The 19,786-nt window shown below is 38.3% G+C and overlaps 1 protein-coding gene across 7 annotated transcripts in view; it reads right to left on the reverse strand.

The window, feature by feature from the left end:
- DOCK10 (dedicator of cytokinesis 10) overlaps positions 1-19,786 on the reverse strand; it is a 2,344,342-nt gene that overhangs the window by 225,673 nt on the left and 2,098,883 nt on the right. For all 7 annotated transcript variants that reach the window (XM_044070265.1, XM_044070268.1, XM_044070269.1 and 4 more), the window contains 2 exons: positions 7,255-7,361; positions 7,042-7,164 (listed from right to left, as the gene is read on the reverse strand). In XM_044070265.1, coding sequence (XP_043926200.1) covers positions 7,042-7,164; positions 7,255-7,361 — 230 coding nt within the window. The remainder of the gene's footprint in view (positions 1-7,041; positions 7,165-7,254; positions 7,362-19,786) is intronic.

Genomic DNA, 19,786 nt, shown 5'->3' on the forward strand with positions numbered 1-19,786 from the left:
ATAACCAAGTTTCAACAGAGGAAAAGGCTTCCTATGTGACTTTTTGCAGTTTGGGTAGGGACAGGGCTGAGCAGATAATGGTTGAGTCATCTGCGTATTGTATGAGTGTGCCATGTTTGGTGGCAGAGGCTAGATTATTGGTGAAAACAGAGAAGAGTAGGGGTCCAAGGATGGATCCTTGGGGAACCCCTATGGAGACAGGTAGTTGGGGAGATATGTCATTCTGCCATACAACAGATTGTTGGCGGTCAGACAGGTAACTCTGAAACTAGTTGGTGACTGATTGAGAGAAGGCTAGGTTATTGAGGACAGAGATAAGTTGTTTGTGTGGGACCATGTCAAATGCTTTAGATAGGTCTAGGAAAGTAGCAGAGGAGAGATAGCCATTGTTTTTATGCTGAAGGATAGTGTTAGTAAAGGAGAGTAAGGCAGTGGTGGTGCTATAGTTTGGTCGGAAACCATGCTGAGTATTGTAAGGAGGTTGTAAGTAAGTAGGTAGTCTGAGACCTGAGAGTGTATGCATCTCTCTAATATTTTGGAGAGTGGAGAGAGAATAGCTATTGGGTGGTAACTGGTTAGTTCTGTGGAGGGTCCGGCTTTGTGGAGGGGAATTATATGTGACACATTCCACAGTGTGGGAATGTAACTTTCTGACAGAGATCAGTTAATCAAGATGGATACTGGGTAGGCCAGAGCATCAGCTGCGATTTGTAGGTATTCACTTGGGAGGTTGTCTGCTGCTAATTTGGTGGGCTTAAGTTTAGTTAAGAGTTTTTTTATGCTGGAGGTAGGTACAGGAGAAAAAGAGAAGGCAGTGGGGAGATTACTAGTTGAAGGTGTGGGTTGGAGGGGAGGGGGGTTGTGTTGTTTAGCTAGTGATAGTATGGTTTGTGTGAAGTGTGTGTTGAATGAGGTTGCAATATTTTCTGAGGAGTGAGGGATGTTAGGAAGAGTGGCACTGACTTTACCTGGGTGGAGGATGGAGTTTATGGAGGACCAGAATTGTTTGGGGCTGTGTTGGGAGGAGTCTAGGGCAGACTGGTAGTATTGGAATTTGTCCTGTTTTATTAGCTTTTTGACTCTATTGCATAGTTCTAGGAATTTCTGTCTAGTTGAGGGGGTCTTGGTTATGCCCCAGTGCTCCCAGGCTTTATCCCTGTTTTTCATTTCTGACTTAGTGGTTTTCTGTAGCCATGGGGAGGGTTGTGCTTTGGTTCTGGAAAGTCTTATGGGGGCATGGTAATTAAGGATGCTCAGGAAGGTAGTATTAAAAAATTCAACTGCGTCATCAAGACTGAGGTACTTTAGAGGATGCCAGTTACATTCTTTGAGGGATGAGATGAATGTGAGTGGGTTAAAGTTTAGTTTTTTACGTATTTGATGGTAGATGACAGGTTTAGCTTGGTATAGGTATTTTTTGAGTAGGAATGTTGGGGAGTGATCACTGAGGCTATCTAATAAGCAGCCTGTTATATATGACTGGGGGCCCTTACTGACTAGTATCCAATCCAGGGTAGTGTGCTTGCTGGAGGTTTTATTTATCCTGGTTGGTGACTGGACTAGTTGGGTGAAGCCATGAAGGTTTACATGATGGGTTGGATGGTTGCCAGAACAGGATTGCCAGTGAATATTGAAATCACCTAAAATGATAGTTTCTTGGGGAGATGGTGGGTAGACCAACTGAGGAGGTTTTCTAGTGGGGGGATGTTTTGGCCATGTGGGAAGTAGCATCCAATTATGTTGATGTTCACAAATGGATTGCAAAATATACGACTGTCTCACTGAATTTTTTTTGGAAAAAAAATTTCTGTGTAAATAAAACCCTTATCAGATTGATTTGTCATGACCACAATGAAACATCTGTTGCATTCAGCACAATCAAATACTCCTTGTCCAGCATACAAATTATCTCATTGTACTGTCAGTAGCTAGTAAGGCTACAGTGTACTAAACAGTTCAATGTTTTGCAGAGTTCAATATTTTGCACTCGTTTGATCACAACTGGCTTCTTGCTGACCCATGAGCCGCATGGATGTCTCATGTCAGCATGTGTGGGCAAGCCAGCTGATGATCCTCAATTCAATGCTGAGTACACACAGACAGACAACCAGGACTGGTGTTGATGCTTTCTTTGTCACTTTTTCAGAAATGTCTTTATCCTGCCAGTGAAGTGGTGAATGGTGTCCTAAATACTGTCTGCAAGAGCAAAACAAACATATCCTTTTGTACAGCTTATGATTTTTAAACTGTTTAATACTAATTATTATTCTATTTGGGAGAGTTATGTGAAGTTTTGGTTGTTGATATATGTGCAAGACAGTCCTGGAATTAGAAAGTTTGGAGTTTTGCAGGGTGATATGGTTTATGTTTACTGGCATAGTATTTCCTGTTTTAAGTTACTTACAGAGACAATGGACTAGCAGTGCTGTTGTGTGAATTAAAACAAGTCACAAATAATCCTGCCCACAAATAGATGTATTACTGACAGTTACATGTACAACAGCCAAATAAAACTGCATCATTGGGGATGGGTATGACATGTAAAACTAGTTATATCTATGGAGTATTCTTTCATCACACTACTAATACCTTTATGTTGAAACCTAAAATAACGGTCAGAGGCCTGTGTTGGGAATATTTTTTTTTCAAACACCCAATGCTGGTTTTGTGATGACATCATTAATTCTGAGCAGTAAGGCAAGTAATACATAATACTGCATATTTCTGAAATCCCATAGCATCCCCTGTGCCTGTCATCAGAGGCATTTTCAGATTTAACTTCTGATGTACAGCTGTTGTTTACCAATTTGCTGCTTCTTTTTATCTGTAGTGGAAAGTAGTATTGACTGAGTAGCTAATGTATAAGGCAGTAGGGTCAAGGCTCTGGGCTGACTAAAGCTGTAAAAGGTAACTGGACTGAGGTAAAAATATAATAAGAAGCGCTAAAGCAGACGTCAAAGATGTATCAACAGTCCTGATATTTTTAGCAAGGAATTTAAAGTAGATATGTTTCCATTCTGTGAATCCTACAGACAGGATGGAAATAAAGTTTTGATGGTCAGTGGGATAGTCACAATCTGACAATCTCAGAAGGTGGAGGTTCAGTAACATGATTAGAGCTCAGCAGCAGCGGTGGCAGTAATCCTCCTTTTTCCTGTTTTTTTTTTATGGGGCTGGAATGTTATGTCAACTGTCACTACCTTTCTTGTTGCTTGGATGTCCTTGTCCCCTCTTACCCTCTTTCTGTCTCTCCCAGATTTACTTTACAAAATCTTCTGCTTTTCTGCACGTGACTGAACTACCATAATGTGTTCTTCTTGATCATTTCTGCAAATAAGGATTTCTGGTTTCTGTTACAATGTCCTCATCTTTTTTTGTGTGTTTAATAATGTGCAGTTTATTACCCATTTCAAGCACTATGTCTCCATCGCCTCAAGTTTCCTCAGTTAGTTTGTCTTTACTGCTCACAGAACCACTGGTCACACCACTGTTTTGCACACCTTATTTTTCAGTTTCTTTGACATTCCTTTGTGACACAGTACCCTTACAACTGCACCAATTGCTCATAGCATCTGTGATTATAGCTATGACTTCCTAAGTTAGACTTCCCTTTTCTTCAATCAAACCTCCTAGGTACCTGAAGCTGTTAACCTGTTCCACCATTTTCTATTCTATCTTGATTTTACTACCATGACTACTGCATTACCTGCACTCAGTTTTATCGCATGTGCCTTTATTTTTCTATTCCAGTCCCCTGTCACTTGCTGCATTTCCTGTTCAGGGGCTGCTTCTAGTGTCACATCATGTGCATACAGCAGCTTTGTTCACCTGTCCCCTCTTACCTATTTACTAATGTAGCCCATCACCAGTATGAACAGGAGTGAGCTCACAAGTGAAGCCCGGTGCACATCCTTTCCAACTGGGAACCCTTCTGTGAGTCTGAACACTGTCCATACTTGTATTAAGGTCCTTGCAGACAGTCTGTACTGATTCTACGAATGTGTCTACGACTTTGAACTATCACAGGACTGCCCACAAAATGATTATAGTTGCAATTCTCTAACTTGCCAACAACAGTATGTTCCAGTTTGCACATAGGAGGACAGCTCACTTCCCAACAGTTTGGAATGGTAGAAGTTGACCAGATGATTACATGAAAATCATATGAACATAATGGCAGGGAATCCTGCAAGTGGCTGGCCATATAACTATATGCATCAATACAGGGTATGTAATAAACATCAGTGTTGTGTGTACAACAGTCCTGTGCTGCATTATGATTATGATTCAGAGTTATCTGCCTGACCTCCAACAATCCGTTGTATGGCAGAATGACATATCTCCCCAACTATCTGTCTCTATAGGGGTTTCCCAAGTGGACCCCTACTCTTCTCTATTTTCACCAATAATCTAGCCTCTGCCACCAAACATGGCACACTCATCATCTGCTCAGCCCAGTCCCTACCCAAACTGCAAAAAGTCACACAGGAAGCCTTTTCCTCTGTTGAAACTTGGTTATCCGATGCCCAATTAATACTCAACCCAAACAAAACTAAACTATTCATCTTCCAACCCACCAAACATACTCAAAACAACTCTCACTTTAACATCACAACAAAAGACAACACCACTATACACCCAACAGAACACACCAAATTGCTAGGAGTTGAAACAGACAAGAAACTAAAATTTGACATTCACATATCCATGACCATAAGAAAAGTCCACAAAAAACTAGGAGCGTTATACAGAAATAAGCAACTTCTCACCAATGCAGCAAAGATTTCAATAGCAAATTCCCACCTTATCTCCACCCTACTTTATGCCTCTCCAATTTATGCCAACCTAAGGCAATGCGATCTAAACAAGCTTGAGACCTGCTACAACAAAATCGCCAAATTCGCCACAGGGGCATCCTACCGTAGTCACCACTGTCTCTCCCTTGCTGAACTGGGCTGGCTTGAACTCCCTCACCTTCTTCAATGGTATCAACTCACACTTGCCCACAAACTAGTAAACCATCCACCAAAAGTCCCATCCCTCCAGAATCTACTCCAACCCTATTGCACCACCAGACCTCTAAGATCCAGCAACAAAAATCACTTACAGGTCACTAAAGCCAATAACTCTGCTGGCAAAGCACTATTCTCTTGCATCATAGCCAAATTATGGAACTCCCTCCCACCCACAATTACCTCTGTACCTTCATGCATCCACTTCAAAACTTTACTAAAAGCACACCTAAAACATGCTGGCTATGCTCTTGCAACTCCCTCTCTAATGTCACCCACCCCATCCACCCACTATCTTTCTTTCCACCCCACTAACTACCTTGATTATAGCAAGCTCAGATGCTCATAAGCCTAGTACTTATTATATAGCAGGAACTTCTTATTGTAACAATTGTTAATGTCTGTTATGTACTTCGCAGATGATAAAAATTCTAGTTGTCTACTGATGTACTATGTTCATCTGTAACTATGTTTGTAATTTTAATTACTATGTTGATCAAATTGTTAACTGCTATGTAAATCCAATGTAACTATTGTCTGACTATTTTAACTGTGGAGTTTTTCTCCCCGGGCCTCCACTGAAAATGGACCTACGTCCAGTCGGACACTCCTGGTCAACAAATGTAAATAAATAAAAATAAATAAAATAATAAAAATTATACTTATGTAGATGGTGCATGGCTATAAAACATTTGGTAAATATTCCATTAATATTAAGTATGTGAGCTATGAGATGCTATTTGCCCAGTTATATCAGCTATTGCTGTACTATGCTGTGCCAATCATGTCTGCATTCCTGACCATAAAAAACCCTGTTTTTTCTGCTGGCTTGGGGATAACAGCTTTCATTTACTGCTTCTTCGTGGGGTTTGCAGCCACTACTTTTGCTGTCTGTAGAAAGGCTTCTATGTCTTTGTGTTGCTTCTGAGTGCTATAACAACATTCATTCTTGATAACTGCCAAATATTGCACATGCCTTCATTGTCTAATCCCCATGGTACCCTGATTCTGGTAAAAATGTCACTTACAGTGCACTGTAGGAACACATACATTTTGGGAGGGGCTTGAAGCAAAGCCAATGTACTTTCAGTATTAAAGCAAAACCTCATTGCTTTTCTTTAAGTGACCCTGCACTGCATAACAGCATGCTTTATCAGAAAGAATGTCTGCCTTCTTGGACAATGGTTGGGCCTGTTTTTGGGCAGGTTCAAGAAAGGTGGATAATGTGTACTTCAGGTGATATTTGCCAAGTGTGTCAATTATTGTGTACTATATTAAGCTGGACATGTCCCCATTCTTGACTGTAATTAAGATGAATTCTAATGCTTTTGTGTGGGTAAGGATTTACATTTACTATCTCTCTGTGGCAGACTCTGCTTCTGCTGTTTATATATTAGTCACTGTATCCTTCTGTTGTAGTTGAGTACTACAATTAGGTTCATAATAGTTTGCCTAGTGATGTCCGTTGTAACAATCTGATACTGTGGTTCTGCCAGAGAGGTCACCTGTAGTACACCTATCAGAATTTCAGCTCCTATACAGTCACCACTTTCACTGTAAATTTCATCAAGAATTTTCAGACACTGAATGCTCTGTTCTCAACTCTTCCAAGATAAAGAGCAACACTAAAAATGCAAAAACATTCCATAGTAATACGCAGTCACTCTCATACAACATACAAATGTACTTACAAAATGGAATTAAAGTTAATAATAAAAAAACAACTTGGTTTCCAAAGAGAAGCCAGTGATATGCAGGTTTTTTGACAGCTTCTGAAAAACACTTTCTTAGCTTTGCAAAGTGTGACAATATGATCATAATGGAAGTCAGAGTTTCTGTCCCCACAAGTTAGGCATGTTATAATTGTTTACAAGAAAACCCTGCTATAGTAAGCTTATTCTGAATATTTGATTGCTAAGATATGATTAACATCACCAGCAATGAAAGATAAGAGGATTTTTAAAATATGATATACATTTTTAACAGTAGAGAAATATGCTTTCTAAAAAGTTTCTAAAAGTCTACTTACTCTGAAGTCTCGTTTCTTCTCAAACACAGCTATGATAGGCTTATTAACATCAGCAATGAGCTCATGCCGTTCAGATTTCCACAGATAGTCAACACAAAGTGTTAACTGCTCCACCAAAATATCCTGAAATTTAAAGATTTAATTTGCTTAATAAATTACATAAATGCCTGTTTTGCAATTGACTAGGCATTAAAATACAGCGGTTTATCTGACCGTATTATATGGAGTGTCCTGCATCCCGGAATCTTCCTTCATAGCTCCTTCCTCTATCACATTTGGAGTAATAATTGTGAAAGCTCGCCACCCCATTGAAAAGGAACCTGGAAAATAAAAAGAACAGAAACTAGATGAACAAAATGTTTCTTTCATGTGGTTTCAAATGTTTTAAAATGCATCTGCAACTACAAACTGCCAACACCTTTATCAGAAGTGTGAAAATAATCTCTCATTATTTACTGGATAATAAGGGATGTAATATTCATATTTTGAATGCCATGCTTTATTTTTCTAAGGATTCACTTTTATTGTGGTGGAAACATTTGAGATATTATTGCCCAGTCTATAAGCTATTTAGTTGACATAGATTTCTTACCTTTGTCTTCACATTTTTCCTAAATAAAAGTAGGTAACTCTGTTTATACAAATTTTATTTGGTGACTGACTGATAGGTGGATATAGATAGGTTGATAGATAGATGGATAGATAGACAGACAGATTGATAGATAGATGGACAGATAGACAGACAGATTGATAGATACACAGATTGATAGAAAGACAGATTGATAGATACACAGATTGATAGACAGTCAGATAGCTCAGATGCTTATTTGGGCAAGGTCCATTTTTAGTGGTTCTCAGACAGAAAGGCTCAAAGTAACAAACAATACTGCAAGTATGAATCACATGCAAGCATTATTATCCACATGCTTGCTAGTGTAGTGACAGGACATCCATGCTGAACAGAAAGAAGGCTATGATACTACAGAAGTATTCAGAAACATGGTCTGAACTGAATATCATTGGTATGCAGAACATTTTGAGGCATCAATATCTGCACAATTCAGAAAATCGGACTGCCAACAAATGGACCTCTAATACTGGTCCATAAGATGAACTCACTCAAGCCTGTAATGCCTTTTTTGTACACTTCCAGTTCACACACATACAGGCTTATGGCATCCAGAATGTTTTTCGGTATGGCTTCTTTAAGTGACTTGGCAATTAATAATAGGCAGTATTAGAAAGGGCAAGGAGTTATTAATAAAATGACACTAAGATTCTTAGTCTAGGATGTCCTGTGGTGGAGAAATTAATCTTTTTTGCCATTTATTATTTATATTTTCATATTTATGTTTAAGCAATAATCCATGACTGAGTGTGGGTATATCAGGATTTACCCACAGTTGGTGAAGTTTGATCATGAGTGTGAAGCCTGAGTGATATACCCACAGTCAGTTGTGGATTATTGCTATTATACAATGACATTATTTAAAAAAGAAATCGCTTACCTTTCTTAAATAATGTTTTTGTATAAGGGCGTGAAATTCCTCCATGTTTTTCCTTCTTTACTGACATACACAACATGCATATTGGACTTGCGTCTCCATGTTACATAGTACATCAGTACCATGCTGGAGAAGCGATTATCTCTGTTGCTGTTTTTTTTCTGTCAAGATTTTATGAGGGGCGCACAGAAACAGAAGGAAATAAAGTGCATTTTCTGTTTCTTTATTTTTTAGAATGCACCTAATTTTTCTTCTACTTTGTTCTGTCCTTCAGTATACTCCAATAGAAGGTCCAGTTGCTCAATGGTCCTTCAGCAGCTGGACTTTATTATAATGGTATATGTTTGATTTACAACAGGCATGCTGATTGGCCTGTGCAATCAGTGTGCTCATTTTTGAATATAAGTAAGTCTTCATTGTATAATCATATTTTTCTAAATGAGAGACCTACATTTTACTGAGGTATATGGTGAGAAACACCAATGTGGCAGGCAGGAAAGTCTAAATGAAAATGCTAGTTTATTTCATAGACTACTGGAAATATTGCTAGTTGTTTGTAATTATGAAAATAAGCAATATTTCCAGATGTACTTAATACTTCAAAAAACAAGTGACTTACAGACTGTTACATGACATTAGTCGAAACCTTAGATGTTGTTGAAGAAAAGTGTCTGATATTTGAACTGTAAGTTGCACATCATGAGAGATATCTACTATTACCTGTATTGTTAATTATTACCATTAAATATGTGTTTCATATTTCTGTAAATATCTCAATAAAGATGCACTTACAGAGGGATTTCTTGTTGTCATGTGAAAGCTTATGTCTGGTTAAGAAAAAAGTTCTAACAATATATGTCCAGCTTGAAAATTTGTTTCTGAAAGTTTAGAAAAAACATGATATGGGGTCTGTGTGCATTATATTACAGTATTTATGGAAAAGACTGAATTTATTGACTATTGTCACTGGAAAGAATTCATCTTACTGATAACATTGCTATTTGTAAAGTTTTAAATGCTTTGATTGTTCACAAAATGTTTACATTTGGTTTTCTTATGCTATGTAAGTTTATGCCACGGAATTCAAGACGTGCAGACTGCTAGAGGCATGACATTCCAAATTACTTAGGTGTTAATGAGTGAAAACATATAGCTGTGCTATGAAGAAAGTAGGGTTCAGGCACACTCACATTCACATGAGACAGCACATAATCCAGAGACACAGAAGCTCATGGAAAATGCATTATAATTGTGTTATTGCTGATCTGAGAAGATGGCCTACTAAGATAATAAAAGATGCAATATAGCTGCAGAGCCCACACCACTGGCCTCCAAAGGTAAATGGTAGTATGCCAGACAGTGCAGTACTATGTCCTGTTAGCGTAATTCCTCAGTGTATACAGACAAACAGCCTGACTCATATCAGGCAGATGGAAAGACACTTGACAGACTATGGGACATGTGTCATGGCATGGACATGCATACAGCTTGTGGGTGTCCAGTTCTCCTGTAAACCAATATTATGACAGTAGACAGAATCACAGCCAAAGACAACTTCCAGCAGCCAATAGAGAGTATCACAGGTATACTGAAAGCATTTACAAGCAGAATCCTCAGCCATTTCCTGGAATACATTGTGCCTTATGCAGAGGAAGTAAGCCACATGCCAAAAATGTTACCAAGAAGACAACTGTAATGTAGGGCGTCTACCACCATGTGCCTGAAATGTTATCAAGAAGATAACTATAATGTAGGGCTTCTACCACCATGTGCCTGAAATGCTACCAGGAAGATAACTGTAATGCGGGGCTTCTACTGTCACATGCCCCAAAATGTTACCAAGAAGATAACTGTAATGTAGGGCTTCTACCACCATATGCCTGAAATGTTACCAAGGAGATAATTGTAATGTAGAGCTTCTGCCATCACATGCCTTAAATGTTACCAGGAAGATAACTGTAATGTAGGGCTTCTACTGCCATATGCCCAAAATGTTACCATGAACATAAATGTAATGTAGGGCTTCTCCCATCACATGCTTTAAATGTTACCAAGAAGAAAACTGTAATGTAGGACTTCTACCACTATGTGCTTGAAATGTTACCAAGAAGATAATTGTAATGTAGGGCTTCTGCCATCACATGCCTTCAATGTTACCAAGAAGATAATTGTAATGTTGGGATTCTACCTCCATGTGCCCAAGATGTTACCAAGAAGACAACTATAATGTAAGGCTTCTACTATCACATGTCTTAAATGTTACCAATGAGATAAATGTAATGTAGGGCTTGTATCGCCACGTGCCAGAAATGTAACCCAGAAGATAATTGTAATGTAGGGCTTCTACTGCCATGTATCTGAAATGTTACCAAGAAGATAACTGTAATGTAGGGCTTCTACCACCATGTGCCTGAAATGTTACCAAGAAGATAATTGTAATGTGGGTCTTTTACTGCCACATGCCCCAAAGTGTTACCAAGAAGATAACTGTAATGTAGGGCTTCTACTGCCACATGCCTAAAATATTACCAAGAAGATAATTGTAATGTAGGGCTTTTACCACCATGTGCCTGAAATGTTACCAAGAAGATAATTGTAATGTGGGTCTTCTACTGCCACATGCCCCAAAATGTTACCAAGAAGATAATTGTAATGTAGGGCTTCTACTGCCACATGCCTAAAATGTTACCAAGAAGAGAATTGTAATGTAGGGCTTCTACTGCCACATGCCTAAAATGTTACCAAGAAAATAACTGTAATGTAGGGCTTCTACTGCCATGTGCTTAAAATGTTACCAAGGAGATAATTGTAATGTAGGGCTTATTCTGCCATGTTCTCGAAATGTTACCAAGAAGATAACTGTAATGTAGGGCCTATACCACCATGTGCCTGAAATGTTACCAAGAGGATAACTGTAATGCAGGGTTTCTACCACATAATAAATATGATTTGTAACATTAGTACTATCAGTTGTGTGCGTGTGTGTGTGTGTGTGTATATATATATATATATATATATATATATATATATATATATATATCAAGAAACTTGGTAAATCTGATACCACATGCTGCTACAACAGAAAACATATCATTCAATCAATGTGTAGGTTGTTTATAATGATAATTAACATATCCAGAATATTTTCCCAGCTTCCTTTCAACTCCCATAACATTACAGTCTTGCAGAAATGTGCCTTGCAGTATACCTTCTAGAGATGAATCATGCCACATGAGTACCAAATGAGAGATGCAGCAATCCTGCTGCAGTCCTTCTCACTGTCAACACTGAAGAGGCCAGCAAGGCAGAGAATCTCACTCAACAGTCCACAAAGAACTTTAAAGAGCTTGTGTCTGGCCATCTCAAAATGCTCTTCTGTTGTTTGGGTGCTGCTGTTAGTGCATTAGACTATGCACCACATATTCCATGTGTCACAGTCTTGGTATGAAATATAACTGTGGACACCAGAGAAGTAGATGTACTAGGATCAAGGCTGGAACATTTACCATCTGCAGATGTAGACTAAGACCATAATGCTATAGAAGCCGATGCCAGAAGATAGGGTGAAACTCAAGTTGTGAGAATGATGGCCATCAAATCCATGCCAAACTCATACAACAAATATTTAGCTAAAACATGAGAAATGTATATGAGAAAATGTTAATAAAGTAGACATGAGTATGCAAGGTGCACACTGTTCATTTCAACATATGCACTGTCCAGGCATTTATTGCCTTAGTCTTACCTAAAAAGTTGCAGAAGTGAGAATATCTTCAAACACTGACACTATGCACCCAGGTAAATATAACTATGTAGCACTTGTGGTAAAGTTTAAATCTTGAAGTAATTTTTTAAGTTTGTATATTTTTATTTATATGTTTTGTTAAGTGGATTGTTTAATGGGAGTGAGGATCATTTTCAGTTGTCTGGGAGCAGTGTCTGATTAAGTGTTTTGCTTAGTGTCACATTGTACAAAATGTAAGACGAGGTCCTACCCAGAGTCCTATTTGCCCTTAAGTGGCAAGTAAGAACCTAAACCACAGTGTATGTCTGTTCAGCCAAAATAACGCTAAGGACATCCAAACAAAGGCTCACGTAGTGTGGAAGACCGGAACCAAAAATAAAGGACTTTGATGTAGTATGAAGATATTTAATAAAATACACCAAAAACTGTAAAACTCTTACAAAGCAACTTAGTAGTAATGGTTAAGCCCTTTTGTCTGCAGTATAGGACTTCATCAGAACCATTGAAAACATAAAAGTGCTGGTATAAATACTAAAAGGAAGTCTTGTGCAAAGGTCAAAGGTGAAATAAAATTTGTATTTCTGATTTCAAAACACATGGTTAAATCATACATTAGTATAAAATGCTTGCTAAAAATCTACAAAGTCCTAGAATATAAACAAAATAATAAACATTAAAGTGCAGGTATGAATACCAAAAGGAAGTCATGTACAAAGGTCAAAGTTGACAAAATAAAATTTGTGTTTGTGGTTTCAAAACGTGGTTAAAGCATGAATTAGTATGAAACATTTGCTAATGATCTACAAATTCTAGACTATAACACACACACTACACAAACACACAGAAAACAAATTTTGTAACTATAGTTTTGCTGCCCTTAGTTTGAGAACCGATAAAATAGATATGTTCCCATTAAGACCAGGGCAGCAAGATGCATTTAGTTTTAATTGCCAGAATAGTTATCTATACTCAATTTTGGTTTCCCAAAAATCACCTCTGCTGCTGAAGGTAACCCTCTGCTGTTGAAGGTAACAATTTCCAAGATCCCAAATTACTTTGAAAAATTGGTGTATGCCTTTGTATGTGTTTAAACAGTGCATTGTTGGAATTACACTTGGAAATTCCATAATTGTGCTCATAAATACATTTGCAAAACTGTCTTTCCATCTTTCTCACATAAAATGCAGGGCAAACTGAACACAAAACAATATAAATAAGTCCCTTAGATCCACGGTTGCCACCAGCCAAGTATATCTTAGTGTGAAAAAAATTATCCAAAATAATAAAGTCTTTTTCTAAAATGTTGGAACATTGACCACAAGCCCTACATTTTCTGGTGCTTTTTATGGTAAAAGTAAGTTTATCATCTGTTTGTAGTTCTAACGTGCATTTTATATTCCTACCCACTTTATAAACAAAAGACAGGGTGTCACCTAGAAATTTTTTTGGGTAACCCCTTTGTAGGAATATATCCATGACTGTATCAGCTTCACTTGAGTAAGAGTTGAAGTCAGCGCACACATGAGCTGACCTAATCAAATGACCTTTGAAGATACTTTTCTTATTTCGCTATGGGTGACAACTTCTGTAGTCTAGGTAACTATTCAAAAAAGTTGGTTTCTTATAGATGGTAGATCTAAAGTATTTGTTGGTTGTGTCTTTTGAAATGGTGACATCTAAATAATTAATACTATTGTATGTGTGGCAGGAAGTAAATCTCAAAAATCCAGTTGCACGGTTAATGTTGTCTAGCCAGTCAATCAGGCTATCAACCTGCCCTAACCACAAAATGAAGATGCCATCCACAAAATGTAAATATATATGTCAAAACTGGCTGTAGATTGAATCTAAAATGTACTCCTTTTCCCAGGAATACATAAAGAGGTTGGCGTATAAGGGGGCACATGGCAACCCCACATGTTTGTCAAAAGTATTCACCCTCTAAAAAATGACATTATTAAACAGAAGTAGTTCCATAGATGCCACCAGAAAATTGATAAGTACATTATCCAAGTTGGTAAGGTCAATAATAGCTGGATGGAAAAGTTCTAAGCCAGTGATGTGGGGAATAAAAGAAAACAATTCAACAACATCAATTGTAACAAAGTTGACAGAATCAGCATAGTAATCTTGCTTGATTTTGGATAAAAAATCCCAGTAATCTTTTAGAATGTGAGTTATCTGTTTTAGAAAATTTTTCAAAATAGGATATGTCTTGGATCCTTGTGCTGTGACTATTGGCTGGTAAATGCGGTCCAAAATGTATTTGTGGACTTTGGGTATTCCAAATATTGTTGGGATAACCGGAGAATTGTTTACCAAAATGTTGTAGGTGTCAATTGTGATGGTGCCTTGTGATAAACTGTCTTCCAGAAAAATGTTACTTTTTTTGTATGTGATGCTAATCTCATTTTTGGAATGGCAAGAAAAAACTTAGTTCCTACGTGGAAAGTTAAGGGCTAACGTAAAAGAAAAAGTAAAAACTTGCCTTATTGTTGTTTAGTCTTGTGGTAGGAAGATTCTCTAGTGGGAAAGTCTCCTGTGATGTTGGTGTCTCCTTCGATGTCTTTGGGTCTTATCCGTCCAACTGGGTGTGGAGATCTGGTGGTTAGGAATTCTGTTTTGTCCTTCTGAGCTCCAGTGAGCTCTGTTTAAAGTCCTTGAGTCAGTATGAAAATTTATCTCTAATAAAGAAGTAACTCATGGTGGAGGTTCCTTTATTGGCAGATGAGCGATGCTTAGTTGACTGAGTACAGTAAAAATTGCATTGGGGTTATTAAGGGTAATGACTATGTCAGTGTTCAACCCCTCAGGCCTGATATTGCTTGCTTGGTGGGTAATTTGAAGTCAAAACCGATGATGGAAGGATCAGTGTTGAGTCTGTCAATGTTTTTGGTCTCTATATTCCCAGATTAGGTCAGGGACACCTCTGCATCCAGATCACAGCATTTGAACACAGCATCACTGTAACACATTGCTTAGTGAGCATTCTATTGAGCCTGCACTGTCACTGGACTTGACTCTGTATACTTATGTTACTGGGTTCTTAGCCCACCTATCTTCTTAAAGGAGTGACAGACAAGAAGACGGCTGACTGAGGGTTAGACAACATGTGTCTTTGTCCTCTGATTATTCCCCTCTAAGTTTCCTGGAGAAACAAATTGAAAGGAAATGTACAATGACTCCTTCTTGCAATCACCATCCATGGACACAAATATAGGTGATAAACAGCAGTCCCATTTTCCCCTTCTGATGACCCACCAAGGGAGGTTCTCAAAATGATGCACAAGAGGCGTTTATAACCCACAGATTCCATCTCTCCATCAGAAGATATCTTGCCTTCTGCTCACCCTTGCTTCCTCCTGAGTGATCCTACCCACAGATAAAATAGTTAATTTTGTCATGAGGAGGGCATGGCACAAATCCAACATGGTTACTCCTATCCCTAGAAGACTCACCAAGATCTTCTGGACCCTAATTATTGGGAGTACTGGACAAAGACACTACTAGTTAACTCTACAATGGTGCCTGTAGCCCTAAAAAGATAACCTGTGAATCAAAGTCAATTGACCTATCCCTTAGATAAGGACTCTAGCATGAAGGAAGCATGTTTATATTCCCACCACTTCTTCAGTCAGCACTAAACTGTACTTCTCTCATGATCTGCATTCAGTGTGTTGGGGAATCAAATGACCTACACATTGCAAAAGCTGCTATACTGCGGTATGTGCCCCAAGCTGTATTCACAGGAATAAAACAATGCCAAGCATTACAAGCATCTCCATTAGACTAGTGCACAGTGTAGTTTATGGATTAGTGATGGTAGCCACAACAGGCATCACTATGCATAAAATTGCATGGTTTAAGCACTGTGATTTTTGATGATAACTTGAAGGTAAATTTCATCAAAATCCCATTCACAGGGACTGACCTTTTTGGGTAAAATGTGAAATAAAAGCTCGAAGGTGGTCAAAGATTAAGAGGAATGTAAGCCATATTACAGTAAAGGAGGACAGGGTTTCCAGCAGTGTTGTGATAGAAGCCAGTATGGATGTAGTGGTTTACAGGATGTTTGACACCCATGTGGTAAAGGGAATCAGCAAAACCAGGAGTTACATTGCCCTTATTCAGGGGGTCAGGATCCCCAAAGGATTGCTTGACTGTCCCACTCCATGGACAGTCAGATATCATGTGTTCCTCTACTTACCTGTGTGGACGTTTACCATACTGAACAAGTAGATATGGGTGATCATATCCAGATGCCAGAAAATTCCAGATTTGACTCATCCCTGGCCACTTTCTTTCTTCTAGCAATCCCATCCCATCAAAAGGGTGTAACAAGAGTAGAGATCCAGGATCAGCACATGGTATATGTTATACATCTGGGAGCATTCCTTTATCTATGAATGTGGAATGCTGTCAAATGCTTTTCTGTAATCTATTTATGTCATACTTTGGTACTAGGCAACAGAATATCATAAATCTTCATCTGTTCTGATACTGTTGTCTATATTCTTCTAACAGCGATATTTATTGGTTTAAATTGCTTTCTATATTTCTCTTTTCAGTGCTCCCATGGTGGCATTTTAAGTGCTGCCTTCCTTTACTTTGTTCTGTACATTTTTGTGATGATGGGCTATCTGTCATTAATTTAGCTGCACGATAATATGTTCTATTTATTTCTGTTATATCACGTGAATTTCTCTTTACAGTCCTGATTACTGTGTTCATCTGTTTTATCAATTTTCTAGCATTCTGGGTCTTATTTGCTTCCTGCAATTTATTTCTTTCATCTGTCTTAGTTACGTCTATCCCTCTCTATTAACTCAAGAAGGTCATCCCTTATATCATTTTTTTCTGGATTGAGAGCATCTTTTTTGTTCTCTGTTTCCCCTAAATAATTTACAGAAAGCTCTAAAAACTCTTTCTGTGACAAATCCTCTTCAGAGGCACCCTGTTTCATATGCTACTCCTTCATATGGGAACCCTTTGGCTCATCACTCAGTCACATTATCCGGGTCAGAGATTCCACTGCTTCCTGCTCCTTCTCTTGCTATACAACTTCAAATGGACTTTCATACTGGTCTCCTACAGAACATCATCATGTTGAAAATATTCTTCTGATGCTTTCTACTCAACCTGTTGCTCCTTAATCTGGAAACCTGTAATTCCAACATGTTACGACATTGCCTGCGTTTTATTCTCCACACTAAATCCCTCACTTTGCAAGTAATCCATAACTTCAGTTTCTGTTTAACTTCTGCCTCAGTAATCTTATTTTCTACATTTTCCTTTGTTTTCTTGCTTTTTTGTATTGTGAAATGTTCCATATCTGGGTGCCTTTGCCTGCATTTCTCTTCAAATATCTTTGACATAAGATTTCTTTTTCTGTCCCTTGTTTATGTTTCTTCTTGTATACCTTTCAAAAATGTCTAGATTTTGTTCATTAAATTTTTGCACATCCTTTGTCACGTCTTTTCCAGGCAGCCTAAAAGTCCTTCTTCTGTGTAATGCTTTATATAAATCTGTTGTATTAGTGAATATACATTTCTCTTGAGCCTTTGACAGTTTTTCTTGTGTAAGAATTTTTCTTTCTTCTAATTTTTCTATTAATCTTTCTAAATATCTTCTGTTTATAAATTCTGGGTTTCTTGCATAAACAGTAACAATGCACAATGTCTTCCTTATCCTGAACAGTTCACTTTGCCATTGTTATGGCTCTTTTTTGGCCTGTCAGTTTTTGTGTTTTTTTTTGTAGACTATTTCTTCCTTCTGCAATAGCCTGGCCTAACCATGCTGTAGGAATGTTTCCTTGTCCTGATGATTCGACGCTGTGTTTTTTTCAGTCCTGGCATCAATGCATACACCTGGATTGGGGCAGTTTTTTACCCTAGGACCTGTGCAACCAGCTGTCTTTTTTATTTTTTAACCTACCTTTCTCCATAATATATGCTATATAAAATACAATCTTGTAATACTGCATAGATGCTGAGGAGTGCTCGGAAAAGCTTTAGCATGCATCTTTCAGTTTTTTCCACTTTCCACCTGCTGCCCTGTCACAAATCATGAATGTTACAGCATGTTTTCCTTATCAGATTTTGCATTATTTCAGAAAGGAATTATCCATGTGATTCAGAAAGGATTACCATAATTCAGGGACAGGCCCATTGCAGTGATTTTCCATGGCTGGAAAAATCACTGTGGTGGACAACCACATTTTAGGATAATGAGGTATTCCTGTGCAGTGGCTAATGTTAATTAGCCATGTGCTTTCCCTTGGAAATACGCACACCCACACACACACACTGCTATACTATTCAGAGAACAGACTGCATGAACTAACATAGTCAAAAAGCTATGGTTCACCATAAAAGTCAAAGGGAGAGGCTACTTTTCAGTTATGTTTTGCAAAGTTCAGTGGATAGTGGTGTGTGGTGTGTGTGTGTGTGTGTGTGTGTGTGTGTGTGTGTGTGTGTGTGTGTGTGTTAATTAGCCATGTGCTTTCCCTTGGAAATGCCTTTGTTAAGTAATTTACACTGCTATACTATTCAGAGAACAGACTGCATGAACTAACATAGTCAAAAAGCTATGGTTCACCATAAAAGTCAAAGGGAGAGGCTACTTTTCAGTTATGTTTTGCAAAGTTCAATGGATAGTGGTGTGTGTGTGTGTGTGTGTGTGTGTGTGTGTGTGTGTGTGTGTGTGTGTGTGTGTGTGTGTGCATTTTTGTTTGTGTGTGTGGTGTTTGTGTGTAATTGTCCACCTGAGTGCTTGTCTGCCTGGGTGGTTACAGAAGGTGGGTTAGCAGGGGATTGATAATGTAGATTGTGTGTGTGTGTGTGTGTGTGTGTGTGTGTGTGTGTGTGTGTGTGTGTGTGTGTGTGTGTGTGTGCATATGCCCGTGTTTATATTTGAATGTCTATATGTGCCAAGTGAACGAGAAGAATGCCTATGCCTATATGATACATGGGGCATCAGTGGCATTTTCCACCAAAATGTACTCTTTAGCACTGGTAGTAATTAAGGATGATTCAGACACATATAAATTAGCTGATAAAGAGGTCTTCCTCACTACAGCTAAAGCTGACTCTGAATAACATTTTAAGCAATCTTATAAAATGGCCTACCTGTGGCAGGCAGTTTATGTAAGTGTTAGGGATTCTTTTTGAGTTTCAGGGTGTGCATCTCAACCTGCATGACCAAGACTAGGCAGTAGAGATTCTATAATTTTTGGTGTTGATCACCACCCACAATTCTATACCTTAATTCTGTTGTTCAATGGTTAATCATCAAACAGACTAACCATTGAACAGTACATCATTGAAACACAATCATCAAACATTCATCCATCGAATGAGCACTTCACTGAACCTGTGAGAAGAGGAACATAACTAGTTGGCCAACACTTCTCTATCTCACAAATGACAGTATTCAAACCCACCCATGTGTGGGGCTTCACTCACCCACCCCCCAACTATATATACCAACTCTGAGG

The sequence above is a fragment of the Protopterus annectens genome, chromosome 4.part1 (assembly GCF_019279795.1).
Source record: "Protopterus annectens isolate FY-2018-M chromosome 4.part1, PAN1.0, whole genome shotgun sequence".
In the NCBI taxonomy this organism is placed as follows: Eukaryota; Metazoa; Chordata; order Ceratodontiformes; family Protopteridae; genus Protopterus; species Protopterus annectens.